Genomic DNA, 17906 nt, shown 5'->3' with positions numbered 1-17906 from the left:
TCAAATTCTGCTAAAATAGTAGCATTTCAATAAAAAGCCATTGGCAACTCAACATGTAGTAAGAAGAACAACAAACTGGAAACCAAAGACTCTAAGAATCAGATTACATGCTTATTATTAACTAGGTTACCACATGCAAAGGTTTGTCTAGTCAAGGCTATGGTTTTTCCAGTGGTCATGTATGGATGTGAGAGTGGGACTATAATGAAAGCTGAGGGCTGAAGAATTGATGCTTTTGAACTGTGGTGTTGGAGAAGACTCTTGAGAGTCCCTTGGACTGCAAGGAGATCCAACCAGTTCATCCTAAAGGAGATCAGTCCTGGGTGTTCATTGGAAGGACTGATGTTGAAACTGAAACTCCAATACTTTGGCCACCTGATGCGAAGAGCTGACTCATTTGAAAAGACCCTGATGCTGGGAAAGATTGATGGCAGGAGGAAAAGGGGATGACAGAGGATGTGATGGTTGGATGGCATCATCGACTCAATGGGCATGGGCTTGGGTAGACTCCGGGAGTTGGTGATGGACAGGGAGGCCTGGTGTGCTGCGGTTCATGGGGTCGCAAAGAGTCAGACACGATTGAGCGACTGAACTGAACTGAACCACATGCAAACCACTTCATGACTCAATTCATGGCACAATGACATGAATATACTGAGTACCACTGAACTGTACACTTAGAAATGGTAAAGATCATAAATTTTATGTTCTATGTATTTTACCACACACAAAAAACTTAAAGCCATCTTAAAGTAACTTTTCTTCCCATCAGTTTAAGAGAGTCTTTCTGAAAGTTACTCCTACCCAGCCAGTATCAGCCCTGGAGAGAGCTTTTGGGTCACCATTAAGAATTACTACCTTACAGCACATCTTGGGAAGTTGGGAAGTTCTTTATCCTGTAAACACTTATCGTCTTTTGTCTTCCAGCTACTGGCCTTAGTTCTGCACAGAAAGTCATAGCTTTTACTCACTTCACAGCCCTGCAAGTACTCACAAAATAACAGAACCAGAGGGCCAGATGGAACCTTATTGGTTGATAGTTTAACCTCAGAAAATGAAGATTGCCTCCTTTCCCTCTGAATGAGCGTATCTCCTGTATACTGATGTCAGTGTACTGTGTTCTGATATGCTTGTTCAGTAGAAACATGGGTAGGTGGGTAAAGATTCTAATTTCAATTACCTATGGATGATGCTCTCAGATAGGAAAACGAGCTTGGATGACTGGCTTGGGCATTTAAAAGCCGACCCCTCCTTCTCCACTAAGGCAAGTCAGGAACAATGTGAGATGACTTGCTAGGAAAGGAAGCCAGAAATTGAAAATACCTTATAAACTAGATTATCTAGCTGCATGTTACTGCCCATATTCAATTACCTTTTAGTACTTTTGAGTCTTCTGTAAATTTAGTTTAAATGTTCTCGCCCATTTGATTGAATATTCTGTGATTATATTTCAAAGAGTGGAATAGTCTAAAGAAGATCTATTGTTGATTTGGAAACTTGGAAAGATGCCTACAATATATTGCAAAGTAAAATATACACACTGATGATCCTATTTGTATTAGAAAAAAAAAAGCATGCACACTTTCAGGTATACATGGTTATTCCACGTGTGTAAGTGTACAAATACTAGGCTTTGTTTGTATTTCACATATAACATTTTGACACCTCTTCAAATTAGCAAATATCCTGTAGGACTCTCAACTCATGCCCTGCAAACACATCCTGTGGCCTCTAAGTGGCCATGCTCATACCCTCTCCTTTGCGCAGGTTATCTTCCCCTTCCTTTCACAGTAATCTTAGTCAACTTTTAAGATTCAGTCTAATCCTTTCTGAAATTTTGCAGAGCACTTAGACCAAACTGTGCCTCTCTCCTATCTGTATACTCAAAACATTGCTTATTTACAATATACTCATCTTGTAACATGTATCAACTGGGGGCATTTCTTGTATTACTCACCTCGTCACATGTTATCTTTTCAAAATTTTTTTTCTCTATTAATAAATTATTTGTGGGTAAGGGCCAAATCTTGAGATACTTCTGATTCTCTATAATATTTAGTAAAATACCCTGGCACAGAAAGGCATGTAATACATTAATGGCATAGCTTAACTAAGATGATTAAAGTTAAAGAAAATTAAATATTGCTGTCTGAAAGGGAAATTGGATGTTGTTTATTGTTTCTGAAAACTTCTTCCAGCATATCCTTCCCCATTCAAAATAGTAAACCCATAAACTCTTTATTTTCAGTTTTTAAATGTTTGGAAATTATCTTCATTTACTTCTCTTATGGACTAAATAATGGCATCTAATGACAGTACTACCAGCTCAGAGAAGATTTTGCCTAGAGCAGTATAGTATCCCAGTAATACTGGAGCAGGATGAGCCTGAAGGAGAAATACAGCTGGGTTTCTTCCACGGAGAAGGGAATGGGCAGAGAATTTTAACATGTCAGAAGTCCAATTTTAACTCGCTACATGTCTAATGATATACTTTAATCTCTTTCATTATCAGGAAAGAGGAGTTAGTTCTTACTGGGAGAGGAAAAACAGAGGAAGAACAGCAGGCACAAGGGACAAAATAAGGCAGTAGTGATGTTGAAGTGAGGACAGACCAACAAGTATGAAGAGTACAAGTTCCCTCAAGAAGCCTTAGAAGCATGGGGGAGGACACTGGGATGGTGATTTAATTTAAAGGGATATAAAAAGAAAGGCTGAAAGATACAGGATTGTTTGCCCTACAGAATATTTCTTAAACAGATGTCTATGGTTAAAGAAGTTTGAGAAACTATATACCAGACTGTCAACTTGAAGAGTCACGGATATCAGCAGACCAGAGATTCTGAGACATCTTCAAGTTAAAAACAAAATAAAACAAAACACCATTTCAAATCTGCTTAAAATATATCATTTAAGTTTTCCAAACTTATCTGACCTTGGAACCTATTTTCTCCTCGATATCTAATAACGGATCACGTGTGCAGTGTTTTATGGAAATTGCTTTCAGAAATATTGGCCTGGGTTTCAGTTGGAACCTTAAATATTTAGCCAGGTGGAGTTAAAAAATATATACCATTTAAAGAAGAATGTCATGAATGAAGGTACACAAGCAAAATAAATAAATAGAAATTTCATAGGCAGCAAGTATATCAGGTTGTTTTTTTCTCATACCGTAAGGATAAAAGAGGATTACATGAAAAATGCTGTAAATTCATTTAGGCAAAAATTATGATAAATTAGTACTGTTTGGCTTTTACTTTATTACAGATCCTGGAATACTTTAAAAATATCTTCTTTGTATGAAACGACAGTTACATTTATATAGACAGATTTTCTAAATCTTAATCTGGATTACCAGTATGAAAAATAAAATCAGATTAAAACTAACTCCCTGAATGAAAATTTGGCACACTCTAAGAGATTGTTAAAGACAGACTGATGTATTTATATGTTTGCTACTTACAACATGTTAAAATGAATAATGGATCAAGGCTTTGGGAAAAAAATGTAAAAGCTGCGAGAAGAGAAGTTAAGGGATAAAGATGGTTGCCACAACAACGATTTAAGCCGTATGCTTTCTTCATATGCTACTCTGAAAGCAGGCCAACAAAACAGCTATAAATAGATCACAAAACAGCTATAAATAGATCACTTTATTTGGAATCTGAGTAGCATTTTTTACCTGTTATCCAATAGGAAATAGAGATCAATTTGGCAATGATACAGATGGGAGTACTTAGTTACCAAAATGTTAACTTCGGTAATCATGCAAGAGATCAGCCTGAAAATCCCTTAAAAGAAAGAACAAAAAGTGGCAGTTTATTATTCTGAATTTATAGTTCTCTGTATTTGGCAAAAAGAATTGCTAGAAATAGAAGTTTTAGCAATTGCCCGATTTTGGTTAGCAAAGGTTACTTTAAAAAAAAAAAATCTAGCATACTGTTTTTATTGTTGGTTTCATTCACTGAATCCACGCATTTATTTTCTACTAGATCAGAATTTTTTTAATGAAAAAGATACTAACATAAGATCTACCCTCTTCGCTTTTTAAGTGTACAATGCAGCATTGTTAACTAGCAACACAATGTTGTACAGTAAGTCTCTAGAATTATTCATCCTCGTAACTAAAACTTGCTAATTAGTGACTTTCCATTTATTCCTCCCCCAAGTGCCTGGCACATCATTCTACTCCCTGTTTCTAGGACTTTGATGATTTTAGATACCTCATGTAAGTGGAATCATATAGTATTTGCCCTTCTGTGACTTGTTTATTTAATTTATCATGTCTTCAAGGTTCATCCATGTTGTCACATCTGGCAGGATTTCTTCTTTAGGGCTTATTAATATTCCATTTTATGTACATACCACATGCTCTTTATCCATTCATCAGATGATGGACAGTTTTTGGCTATTACGAATAATGAGTCAGTAAACATGAAAGTGCAAATATATTGAAAGACCCTGCTTTCAATTCATTTGGATAAATACCCAGAAACAGAATTGCTGGACCACATGGCAGTTTCATTTTTAATTTTTTGAGGACTCTTCATAATGTTTTCAGTAGCACTGTACTACTTTTGTTCAAAGTGCTATTTTGTATTCCCACTAACAGTGGGAAGGTTCCAATTTCTCCACATCCTCCCCAACACTTGCTATTTTTTTTTTTTTAACAGCTATCCTAACAGGTATGAGGTGATATCCAGGGAGCACTTGTGCACTGTACCTCTACTAAAGTTTTGTTGTACTTTGAGGAATCATCAAGTTTCCGTAAATCTTTGCTCTCATATTTTTAACTTGTAAAAGCACTTTTTCATCCCTAAATGTTGCTTTTTATAGAATCCTATTATTATTTTATGAATATGCTCTATCTCTAAGAATATTCATTACATATATGTATATGTGTTGTGTGTGTAGATAAATGCCATTTATTTTTTGTAATTGCCTCATGTCCTTGGCCTCTTTTCTACTGAAGTATTCACTTTTCTTATTTTAAAAAACTTTTTATGTATGAAGGATACCAACTGTGACTTATGTTACAACCCTTTCCCCCCACTATGTTGACTTGCTCTTGAAGCACTGTTAGAAGATGCTGGCAAGGATTAACCATTACATTTTAATAGTTATTAAAACATACTCAATTCTCCCTTTCACAGAGAAACAGCTAAATGATAAATTAGTACTTTCCACAAATGTAAACTTTGGAATAAGTTTTTGATGATCTACAATGTGATAGGTGATGGTACAAAGACTGCTCTCTGACTCAAAGGAGTTTACCAAGGAGTTTACTTGGTTGTACCAAGTAGAAGAGAGATAATTTTCCTCCCAAATAATCGTTACTGTTAAAAGCAATTCTGGAATTATTTTAATTTTCGTTATCAAGAACACAGAGTAAGCAAGGAACAGAAAGTTAGTTTACAAGTTAAAATTATTAAACAAAATTAAATTTGTCAAGAAGAAGAAATTCCTGCTATATTTAAAAATGCCAACACAAACTTTGTCAGTAATGAATAGAATGTGCTCATCCACGTTTCAAAAAAGTATTTTTTTTTTGAAATTTGAAAGGAGGGGCTTCCCTGGTGACTCAGTGGTAAAGAATCCACCTGCCAGTGAAGGAGACACAGGTTCAATCCCTGGTCTGGGAAGATTCCATATGTTGCGAAGCAACTAAACCTGTATGCCTCAACTATTCAGTCTGTGCTCCAGAGCCCAGAAGCCGCAACTAAGCCCATATGTGGCAACTACTAAAACCTGGGCACCCTAGAGCTTGTGCTCCACAACAAGAGAAGTCACTGCAATGAGAAGCCTGTGCACCACAACTTGAGAGTTTCCCCAGCTCTCTGCAACTAGAGAAAAGCCTGTGCAGCAAGAAAAACCCAGCACAGCCAAAATAAACAAATTAAATTATTTTTTAAATATGAAAGGAAATATACAAAAGTTCTACTTTTCTAAGCATCATCACTTTTACTAATTTGGAAAACAAAAAACCTCATGTTAGGAAAAAGAACAGTACACAGAAAATTATAAGACACTGATGAAAGAAATCAAAGACAACATAAACAGATGGAGAGGTATTTCACGTTCCTGGGTACGAAGAATCAATTTTGTGAAAACAACTATACTACCAAGTGCAATCTACCGATTCAATGTGATCCCTATCAAATTACCACTGGCATTTTTCACAGAACTACAACAAAAAATTTCACAATTCATATGGAAACACAAAAGACCCAGAATAGCCAAAGAAGTCTTGAGAAAGAAGAATGCAGCTGGAGGAATCCACCTTCCTGACTTCAGATTATACTACAAAGCTACAGTTATCAAGACAGTAGGGTACTGGCACAAAAACAGACATACAGACCAATGGAACAAGACAGAAAGCCCAGAAATAAACCCATGCACCTATGGGTACCTTATTTTTGACAAAAGAGGCAAGAATATACAATGGGGTGAAGACAGCCTCTTAAATAAATGGTTCTGGGAAAACTGGACAGCTACATGTAGAAGAATGAAATTGGAACACTTCCTAACACCATCACCGACTCAATGGACATGGGTTTGGGTGGACTTAGGGAGTTAGTGATGGACAAGGAGGCCTGGCTTGCTGTGGTTCATGGGGTCACAAAGAGTCAGACATGACTGAGCGACTAAACTGAACTGAACTAACACCATACACAAAGATAAACTCAAAATGGATTAATGACCTAAATGTAAGGCCAGAAACTATAAAACTCTTAGAGGAAAACATAGGCAGAGCACTTGATGACATAAATCAAAGCAAGATCCTCTATGACCCATCTCCTAGAGTAATGGAAATAAAAACAAAAGTAAACAAGTGGGACCTGATTAAACTTAAAAGCTTTTGCACAGCAAAGGAAATTATAAGCAAGGTGAAAAGACAACCCTTGGAATAGGAGAAAATAATAGCAAATGAACCAACTGACAAAGGATTAATTTCCAAAATATACAAGCAGCTCATACAATACCAGGAAAACAAACAATCCAATCAAAAAGTGGGAAAAAGACCTAAACAGACATTTCTCCAAAGAAGACATACAGATGGCTAACAAACACATGAAAAGATGTTCAATATCGCTCATTATCAGAGAAATGCAAATCAAAACCACAATGAGATATCACCTCAAACCGATCAAAATGGCCATCATCAAAAAGTCTACAAGCAATAAATGCTGGAGAGGGTGTGGAGAAAAGGGAACACTCTTGCCCTGTTGGTGGGAATGTAAACTGATACAGCCACTATGGAAGACAGTATGGAGATTCCTTAAAAAACTAGGAATAAAATCACCATATGACCCAGCAATCCCACTCCTAGGCATATAACCTGAGGAAACCAGGATTGAAAAAGACACATGTATCCCATTGTTCACTGCAGCACTATTTACAATAGCTAGACTATGGAAGCAACCTAGATGCCCATTGACAGATGAATGGATGAAGAAGCTGTGGTACATATACACAATGGAATATTACTCAGCCATAAAAAGGAAGGCATTTGAGTCAGTTCTGATGAGGTGGATGAACCTAGAACCTATTATACAGAGTGAAGTGGGTCAGAAAGAGAAAGATAAATATTGTCTTCTAACGTCCATATACAGAATCTAGAAAAATGGTTCTGAAGAATTTATTTACAGGGCAACAATGGAGAAACAGACATAGAGAATAGACTTATGGACATGGGGAGAGGGGAGGAGAGGGTGAGATGTATGGAAACAGCAACATGGAAACTTACATTACCATATGTAAAACAGAGAGCCAACAGGAATTTGCTGTATGGCTCAGGAAACTCAAACAGGGGCTCAGGGGCTCTGTATCAACCTGGTGGGGGTGGGGGATGGGGAGGGAGATGGGAGGGAGGTTGAAAAGGGAGGGGATATATGTATACATATGGCTGATTCATGTTGAGGTTTGACAGAAAACAACAAAATTCTGTAAAGCAATTATCCTTCAATTAAAAAAACAACAACTTCATATTAGGAAAAGAAACAAAATGGCCTACATCCAAGAGTTTTTCAATCACGTCAAGCTACTGACATATGAAATGGAAGTTTTGGGGGTTTTTTGTGTGTGACTTGAGAATCAGAAGGATAAATTTGGAAAAGGGGTTTTCAGAGAAGGGTAGGCCTGAGAGAAATCTACAAATGTCGAAATAGGAAGCTTTTGTTACCTAAGCCAGCATGGCAATGGCAGGTAGGACTACTTGATAAGACAAACACACACAAGAGGGGAGAGTGTCTAAAAGAAAAGGTTCTCACCATCAAGAAAGTGAAAACAAGGCAGGGGTGGGGGTAGGATGAATAGGGAGACTGGGATTCATATATATACACTGCTATATATAAAATAGATAACAAATGAGAACCTACTGTATGGCACAGGGAACTCTGCTCTGTGTTCTGTGGTGACCTAAATGGGAAGGAAATCCAAAAAAGAGGAGGCATATGTATATGTATGGACGATGCACTTTGCTGTACAGCAGAAACTGACACAGCAGTATAAAGCAACCATAACCCAATTAAAAAAAAGTAAAATAAAATAAAAAGTAAAAGGTAATGGAAAAAATGCAAAAACCATTCACAGAATGGGAGAAAATTTCTGCAAATTATATATTCGTTATGGGACTTATAATGACAATATAGAAAAATGTCTTACAACTTAATGAAAATACAAATAATTTAAAACTGAGCAAAAGCTCTAAATAGACATTTCTCCATAGATAATATACAAATGGCCAACATAAGCATACGAAATGATGTTCAACAACATTACTCACTGGGGAAGTGCAAACCAAAATCACAATGAGATATCTTCAAATCCATTTGACTGGCTATCTAAAAGACAGACAATAACAAGTACTACCAAAGTTATAGAGAAATCAGAACCCTCAAGTGATAATGTAAAATGGAGCAGCTGCTTTGGAAACAGTCTGGCAGTTCCTTAAAAGGCTAAACATAGAGTTATCATATTCCACTCCAGTATTCTTGCCTGGAGAATTCCATGGACAGAGAAGCGTGGCAGGCCACAGTTCATGGGGTCTCAACGAGTCGGACACAACTGAGTGACTAACACACACCATATGATCTAGCAGTTTCATTCCTAGGTACTTACCCATGAGACACGAAAATATTAGTCTACACAAGTATTTGTACGTGAACATTCACAGAAGAAATATTAATAACCCAAAATGGAAACAACATAAATGGCCATCAACAGATGAAATAAAACGTGATATATCCATAGGTGAATATCCAGTTGCTTCAGTTGTGTCCGACTCCCTGCGACCCCATGGACTGCAGCCTGCCAGGCTCCTCTGTCCATGGGATTCTCCAGGCAAGAACACTGGAGTGGGCTGCCATTTCCTTCTCCAGATATATCCATACATTGGAATCTTAATAGACTACAAACAACAGTGAAATACTGATGCACACTATTAATACAACATGAATGAACCCTGAAAACAGAATGCTAAGTGGAAGAAGCCAATCACAAAAGGCCACATACTGTACAATCCCATTTATATGAAACGTCCAGGATGAGCAAATCTATAAGGACAGAAAACAGATTAGGGTTTGCCTAGGGCTGGTGGGGACAGTGAAGATTGGAGGGCAGGGAGAATGGCTGCTAAAGGATACACAGCTTTTTGGGGTGTGATGAAATCTTTTAAATTTGAATTGTATGGAATGTGAATTTTAATTTCAATACAGTTCTTACAAAAGAAAAAGAAACAGAAAAGGTCCCCCATCTGGTACTTTCTGTGGCAGCTAATAACTAGTAGGCAGTCCTTTAAGTCGGAAATTAAATAAAGTGATGCTCAGGTGTCCAAACAATTAAACGACTAAAATGGCAACGTCTGAACTGGCTTTGGATGCTATGATAAAGATGTGGAGATTTGGTGATGGTAGACATCCAATAATATAAAGGATGGGCTCTGCCCTAATTGCGGGAATGAGAAAAAAATCCACCTAAGATTATACAGCTGAATAAGAGAAAAAAAGCAATTCAGAGGCCTGATAAATAACTTCTGGTGGAGTAGACTTCACTGAAGTAAATATTGGTCCTTGATAAAGACAGGATTGTGGAGAGACAGTGCAGATCGGTGGGGAAAGAGTTGTTCCTGTTCAGGAGTCCATTATTTGACTGATTTAGGGCAAAAGTGGAGAAAATTAGTACAGTAGTAAGGGCCATAGTTCGTAATCTTTATTTGGATAACAAGCCCATTCCTAAACCAAGACTGAAAGGGCCATTTTCCATTTCGCAAGTGTCTCTTAGAAATAAAATACTAAAACCCAACAGTCTAAAGAAGCTTTACGAAAGAAAGTTAAAAGCACACCAGATTGATGAACTCTACAGACAGAGCTCATCGCATGTCTTAAAAAATGCAATCATCACTCTGCACAGGCTTGGAAATTAAGGCGGCCAAGAAGTGCCCAGGTGGGTATCAGGGATCTAACGTACCTGGAGTCACCTGAGGGAAGAGGCGAGGCGAAGACATCCCAGTGACGGCACTTTTGCAGGTATACCCGGGGTGCGCGCTCCCGCCGGAAGGCTGCCTGCGGTCCGAACGCCGAGGCAGAGGAACTGGGGCGGCCACGGCAACCAGCTCACCGCGGTGGCGTCGCGACCTGCACCTCGTTTCCATGGCTAACGTCAACTCCAGCAGGCGCCCCCAGGGGCAGAACGGACCTCGGGGGCGGGCGCGCGCTCGGTTCGCCCCGCCCCTCGGTCTGAGGTTACGTCTCCTCAGCCTGGCCAGGCAAGGCCGAGTGCGGGGAGAGGCGCGCTCGGATCGCTCCAGGTCTGGGCCAACGCTCGCGTGACCCGGCACCGTGGGACTTGCGTGGGCTAGGGCCCAGGAGCGGCGGTGGGGAATCGCCGCTCAAGCCCTGAACTTTCACCCGCGTCGCGCCGCTACGCAAGAGCGTCGTTGCCCTGGTGACGCGACGTTCCTTCGGAGAGTAGAGCGCTCAGGCGGATAGAGCGAGTTTGAGAGCCGGCGCCATTTTGAGAGCGTGTAGCACCTAGTGATCTGACTGACGAGTCTGGGTGTAGTGAGACTCCAACCGCTTAGAGTCCCGCCACAGCCGCACTTTGGCCGTCGCCACCCAATACACTGACGGTAATAAATGCGTTTAAGTGATACTTCATACATATACGTGTTCGCTGTCGCCCCTTCATTGCATTTTTCCCCCGAGTGGATTTGTGACAGCATTTTAAATACTAGGAACCAAAATACCTATAAGTGAAACATGCCACCAAGGTATCTGTTTATTAATAAAGTAAGTCAAAGTTACCGTCTTCTATCTTTTTGAAAAAGCAGTTGCGGACTATTATTAGTGGTAGTAATTTTTGGTCCGGGAGTCTTTACAGGGTGGCCTTGAAGTCCCCAGTTTTGGTAGTTTGAAAGTTAAAACATGCCCATCACGACTGCCTACATATTCCACCAAGTTTCACTGCTTCCGTAAGTTTTGGACACCTTCCAAGTTGCAAGTTAAGAGCTTGGGAGGTGATCCCTGAGCTCTTTAAATTGGTCTCTGGAGGATTTAGTGGAGTCACTCAGTCATGTCCGACTCTTTGTGACCCCATGGATTGTAGCCTACCAGGCTCCTCCGTCCATAGGATTTTCCAGGCAACAGTAGTGGAGTGGGCTGCCATTTCCTTCTCCAGGGGATCTTCCCGACCCAGGGATCGAACCCGTGTCTCCCACATTGTAGACAGACGCTTTACCATCTGAGCCACCAGGGAAATCAGGTAACTTAAAGCCTGAACTTAAAGCCAATTTGTAGGTCTCTAGGTAGCCATGTCTCCTCTCCTTCCTCCCCCGCCCGCATTGATAATCAGTTTTGCATATACAGAGACTCCTGATTGGCTTAAGGACTGTCTGTTCGGATCTCCTTATCTCAGAACTATGAATGCATCCTTTTTTGTTTCTTTCCTGGTTTTACTGAAAGTAATGGCTTAGTTCTTAAGTGCTTAGGATTTCGGACCATAATGGGGGAAACCTTTTGGTGTTAATTAAAAGAAAGCCACCTGATGCAAAGAACTGACTCATTGGAAAACACCCTGATGCTGGGAAAGATTGAAGGCAGGAGGAGGAGAGGACAGAAGACGAGATGTTTGGATGGCATCACCAACTCTGTGGACATGAATTTGAGCAAGCTCTGGAGTTGGTGATGGATGGGGAAGCCTGGCGTGCTGCAGTCCATGGAGTGGCAAAGTCGGACAGGACTGAGCGACTGAACTGAAAAGAAAGCCGAGGCTAATAAAAAATAAGATACAAATCTATCTAGAGGAAAAGTGTAGTTTATTGAAAGCATGTGGAAGAAAACCCTTTGCACCATCCATGGCGATAATGAGGTAGAAATTACTAGGCAGTCAGTGTAGAACTCTGAGACCTCTGGACTTTTTTTCAGTAAACATCCCACTCCGTTGTCCTGAATTTCTGGAATGTGTCTTTGGTCTGGTCAATTATCAGCACCCAGATCCAGGGAAAGTGAAAGTGAAATCACTCAGTCGTGTTGGACTCTTTGCGACCCCATAGACTATACCATCCATGGAATTCTCCAGGCCAGAATACTGGAGTGGGTAGCCAGTTCCCTTCTCCAGGGAACCTTCCCAACCCAGGGATCGGAACCCAGGTCTCCCACATTGCAAGTGGATTCTTTACTAGCTGAGTCACAGGGAAGGCAGTAATTAGCTTCTGTTCCTATGCCTGAGGGAAAATAACTGGTGATCGTTAATCTTAAGCCCATACATCTGGTCCATTGTAAAATGGCCAGGGGGCATGAAAGAGTGGTGACTTAATCCAAGGATCAGTTCAGTTGCTCAGTCCTGCATGACTCTTTGTCACTCCATGGACTGCAGCACACCAGGCTTCCCTATCATGAACTTCTAGAGCTTGCGCAGACTCATGTCCATTGAGTCGGTGATGTCATCCAACCATCTCATTCTCTGTTATATCTTTCTCCTCCTGCCTTAAATCTTTCCCAGCATCAGGGTCTTTTCCAATGAGTCAGTTCTTCTCATCAGGTGGCCAAAGTATTGGAGTTTCAGCTTCAGCATCAGGCCTTCCAATGACGATTCAGGACTGATTTTCTTTAGGACTGACTGGTTGGAGCTCCTTGCAGTCCAAGCGACTCTCAAGAGTCTTCGACACCACAGCTCAAAAATATCAATTCTTTGGCGCTCAGCTTTCTTTATGGTCCAACTCTTACATCCATACATGACTACTGGAAAAACCATAGCTTTGACTCCAGGACCTTTGTAGAGAAAGTAATGTCTCTGCTTTATAATATGCTGCCTAGGTTGGTCATAGCTTTTCTTCCAAGGAGCAAGCATCTTTTAATTCATGGCTGCAGTCACCATCTGCAGTGATTTTAGAGCCCCCCAAAATAAAGTCTGTCACTGATTCCATTGTTTCCCTACTGGAGTATAAAGAGAAGTCAGGAAGTTGTTAAGTATCTTGACCTTTAAATTGATTGGTTAGAAATAACATGATTTAAGGAAGGATATAAAAACTGCTGTTAAGTCTGGCCTTGTGGGGGACTCCTTACCCCCTCTCAATGTCTATGCTGAGAGCTTTGTATTTTCTTTCTCTTTAAAAAATCCTATTCACTTGCTACTGTGAGTGTTTGTGGATTCCATTCTTCGGATCTGAGGGCAAGAACTTGGATTCCCATTTCAATAACATACATACTTGCTTTCAAGGATATAATTTGCAAATAGAACTTTTCCTCGTTTGTTGTGAAGAGGAAGTATGTATTTGGTTCATCCCTAATCTTTTCCAATCTTTTGGGGAAGATATAACCTCAGTCATCATGGGTCACAGTACCACATTAAGCATCTTTGAAGCACATCAGCTACTTCTAGGAAGTCAGTATAGAGTGGTTAAGAGTAGATGCTCTGGGATCCAGAAACTTGAGTTAAAACTACTGGGACTTTGGGCAGGCCGCCTCAAAATATGCCTCAGTGTCACATTGATTATTTTGAATTAAAGTTACTAAAGGAGTGGTGGGTGCCAGAGGGACCTTTGAACCTCCTCTCAGTGTCCCTGAAACTAGGAACTAAAGCTCCCATTTTAAAGGTACCCTCCCTGTACTAGAAAGTAGAAAAACATCCTTATCATTAGAGACAGGCAGAGAAATCTATATAAACAAAACTTGTTATTTAATTTACTACCTACCTCCAACTCAAAGCTGACTGTGGTTCAGATCATGAACGCTTTATTGCCAAATTCAGACTTAAACTGAAGAAAGTAGGGAAAGCCACTAGATCATTCAGGTATGACCTAAATAAAATCCCTTATGATTATACAGTGGAAGTGACAAATAGATTCAAGGGATTAGATCTGATAGACGGAGTGCTTGAAGAACTATGGATAGAGGTTTGTGACATTGTATAGAAGGCAGTGATAAAGACCATCCCCAAGAAAAAGAAATGCAAAAACGAAAAATGGTTGTCTAAGAAGGCCTTACAAATAGCTGAGAAAAGAAGAGAAGGGAAAGGCAAAGGAGAAAAGGAAAGATATACCCATCTGAATGCAGAGTTCCAAAGAATAGCAAGGAGAGGTAACAAAGCCTTCCTCAGTGATCAGTGCAAAGAAATAGAGCAAAACAATAGAATAGGAAAGAGTAGAGATCTCTTCAAGAAAATTCAAGATACCAAGGTAACATTTCATGCAAAGATGGGCACAATAAAGGACAGAAACGGTATGGACCTAACAGAACCATAAGATATTAAGAAGAGGTGGCAAGAATACACAGAAGTATACAAAAAAATCTTCATGACCCAGATAACCACGATGGTGTGATCACTCACCTAGAGCCAGACATCCTGGAATATGAAGTCAAATGGGCCTTACAAAGCATCACTATGAGAAAGCTAGTGGAGGTGATGGAATTCCAGTTGAGCTATTTCAAATCCTGAAGGATGATGCTGTGAAAGTGTTGCACTCAATATGCCAGCAAATTTGGAAAACTCAGTAGTGGCCATAGGACTGGAAAATTCTTCGTTTCAATATCAAAGAAAGGCAATGCCAAAGAATGTTCAAACTACCACACAATTGCACTCATCTCACACACTAGCAAAGTAATGCTCAAAATTCTCCAAGCCAGGCTTCAACAGTATATGAACCATGAACTTCCAGATGTTCAAGCTGGATTTAGAAAAAACAGAGAACCAGAGATAAATTGCCAACATCCATTGGATCATCGAAAAAGCAAGAGAGTTCCAGAAAAAAGTCTACTTCTGGTTCATTGACTATGCTAAATCCTTTGATTGTGTGGATCACAACAAACTGAAAAATTCTTAAAGGGATGGGAATACCAGACCACCTTATCTGTCTCCTGAGAAATCTATATGCAGGTCAAGAAGCAACAGTTAGAACTGGACATGGAACAACAGACTGGTTCCAAACCAGGAAAGGAGTACATCAAGGCTCCTTTATTGTCACCCTGATTATTTAACTTACATGCAGAGTACATCATGTGAAATGCCAGGCTGGATGAGGCACAAGCTGGAATCAAGATTGCTGGGAGAAATATCAAAAACTTCAAATATGCAGATGACATGACCCTTATGGCAGAAAGTGAAGAGGAACTAAAGAGCCTCTTGATGAAAGTGAAAGAGGAGAGTGAAAAAGTTGGCATGAAACTCAACATTCAGAAAACTAAGATCATGGCATCCGGTCCCATCACTTCATGGCAAATAGATGGGGAAACAGTGGAAACAGTGGCTGGCTTTGTTTTTCTGGACTCCAAAATCACTGCAGATGGTTTTTGCAGCCATGAAATTAAAAGACCCTTGCTCCTTGGAAGAAAAGTTATGACCCACATGCTTCTGCTGCTGCTGCTAAGTCGCTTCAGTCATGTCCAATCTGTGTGACCCCATAGATAGCAGCCCACCAGGCTCCCCCGTCCCTGGGAGTCTCCGGGCAAGAACACTGGAGTGGGTTGCCATTTCTTTCTCCAATGCATGAAAGTGAAAGGTGAAAGTGAAATTGCTCAGTCGTGTCCAACTCTTAGCGACCCCATGGACTGTAGCCCACCAGGCTCCTCCTTCCATGGGATTTTCCAGGCAAGAGTACTGGAGTGGGTTGCCAGTTCCTTCTTCACCCTTGGACAGCAAGGAGATCCAAACAGTCCATCCTAAAGGAAATCAGTCCTGAATATTCATCAGAAGGACAGATGCAGAAGCTGAATCTCCAATACTCTGGCCACCTGATGGGAAGAGCCGACTCTTTGGAAAAGACCCTGATGCTGGGAAAGATTGAAGGCCAGAGAAGGGGGCAACAGAGGATGAGACGATTGGATGGCATCACTGACTCAATGGAAATGAGTTTGAGCAAACTCAGGGAGATAGTGAGGGACAGGGAAGCCTGGTGTGCTGCAGCTCAGGGGTTGCCAAAGAGTAGCAACTAAATAGCAATAGCAACTAAATAGCAATAACAACTCAGGTAAAGCACAGAGGAAGATAATCCATTTTGAGACATGTGATTGATAGGCTTGTGAGATATGTCTTGTTAGAAACATATGATTGGACTTTGGGAGCAAGGTCATAGAGATAGAGACATAGAGATTTGGGAGTATTCTACATTTAAAATAAAATTGAAATCACAAGACTGGAAGAGAATGCCAAGGTTTGGATATTATTGACTGCAAAGAAAAGCATGAGGAGAGAAGAAGAAAGGGACTATAAAATGATGGATTTCCTAACATGGCTTGTTGAAATTCATCTCATTGGTTTTGTATCACAGGTAATGATACGCATGTAAATGTATACAAAGGCTAAGTGAATGGGTTTATGTGATCGGTAGAAATTTTAATGTTCTGGCGTATTTACAGGCATGTGGGTTAGGTGACATTAAAGACAGGGAGTAACCAATTGTTAATTGCAGTTTCCTACTGAAACTTCCTTTGTTATAGAAAAAAGTCTCAGACCACATAAGTATTTATAAGTAGAATCATCAAATAATATGTAATGTAATCATAACTTTGCCATTAATTGGTTTTATGCTTTGTTATAAAAGACAATGCATTTTAAATTATAGTTCTGAAAATCTTAACAGTAATTCCTGTGAGAAGTGTAGGGTGAATAGATAAAATTTCTCAGGTTTTGGTTTTGATGAAGAATGTTGAATTTTATTGCACAGTTTTTAAATTTAATTATTTCACATCAGTAACTTCATAGCTTAGATTTTTTAAATTTTAGAACTTTTCAATATTATTTTAAAAAGCTATCACCACTGGAACTTATTTTAGAGTCATTTAAAAAGAGAACAATTTTTGGTAGCCTGAAAAATCACTAAATTGAAGTATTTAAAAGTGTTTTGAAGTTGTTACGTTTTGTAAAAGTTTGTGAATATAACTTCACTGAAAGATCAAGTTTTAAGAGTAACCAAACTCTGTAAATACTGACATATTTACAATATTGGGCATATTTACAATTTGACTCTTTATAAAAATTAAATTACATGCCACATGAATTAATAATGATTTTCCTATATTTTGGCAGATATAATTAAGAGTTGACTGTGCAGATTTCAAAATCTTTATCCCTAGTCTCCTGTATTAAGTTTGGAACATTAGTTAACCTCTTCTATTGACAGTTTTACCAAGAATACAATGTCTTATTATTAGTAATATTAATTTCTAAAGCTAGAACTGAAGTTGGTAGCCTCAAATAAGTGTCCTTTTCCTGGCATTTGCTTGCTAACTTCTTTGCTTATAAGTGAACCAATTGTTTAGAATTGTGTGAACATTATTTTCAATTCCCTAGAATGAATAGAGTATAAGGAAATGCAGTAAATAAACTCTCTGATAAAATTTTCATTTGTAGTTGTAATTAAGTAAGAATGTGACAGTGGGGGAGAGTTGGGTATAATTTGCGTAAGGGTAGAGGAA

The 17906-nt window shown here is 39.5% G+C and overlaps 1 protein-coding gene and 1 long non-coding RNA gene across 24 annotated transcripts in view; one reads left to right on the top strand and one right to left on the bottom strand.

Annotated features, from left to right (window-relative positions):
* The window catches only part of PCNX4 (pecanex 4), an 84318-nt gene extending 73424 nt beyond the window's left edge, over nt 1–10894 (bottom strand). For 11 of the 23 annotated variants that reach the window (XM_081509738.1, XM_081509727.1, XM_081509745.1 and 8 more), the window contains exons 1-2: nt 10465–10894; nt 3680–3788 (exon numbers count right to left, since the gene is read on the bottom strand). Coding sequence is in view for 5 of the 23 variants with exons in the window: in XM_081509745.1 (XP_081365871.1) it covers nt 3680–3788; nt 10465–10648 (293 nt within the window). In the remaining 18 variants the exon portion in view is untranslated. Of the gene's footprint in view, nt 1–1180; nt 1294–3679; nt 3789–8375; nt 8416–10464 lie in introns of all 23 variants that reach the window. The other 12 variants (XM_081509736.1, XM_081509725.1, XM_081509726.1 and 9 more) reach the window with 3 other exon arrangements.
* Nucleotides 10895–10923: 29 nt separating this feature from the next.
* LOC145513418 (uncharacterized) overlaps nt 10924–17906 on the top strand; it is a 58539-nt gene continuing 51556 nt past the window's right edge. Inside the window, exon 1 of the long non-coding RNA XR_014059376.1 lies at nt 10924–11125. This is a non-coding gene — a long non-coding RNA (uncharacterized LOC145513418). The remainder of the gene's footprint in view (nt 11126–17906) is intronic.

The sequence above is a fragment of the Giraffa tippelskirchi genome, chromosome 7 (genome assembly GCF_054371585.1).
Source record: "Giraffa tippelskirchi isolate mGirTip1 chromosome 7, T2T-mGirTip1v1.2.pri, whole genome shotgun sequence".
Lineage (NCBI taxonomy): Eukaryota > Metazoa > Chordata > Mammalia > Artiodactyla > Giraffidae > Giraffa > Giraffa tippelskirchi.
Note: the sequence above shows the minus strand (reverse complement) of the source record. Positions and strands in the feature narration are given on the sequence as shown.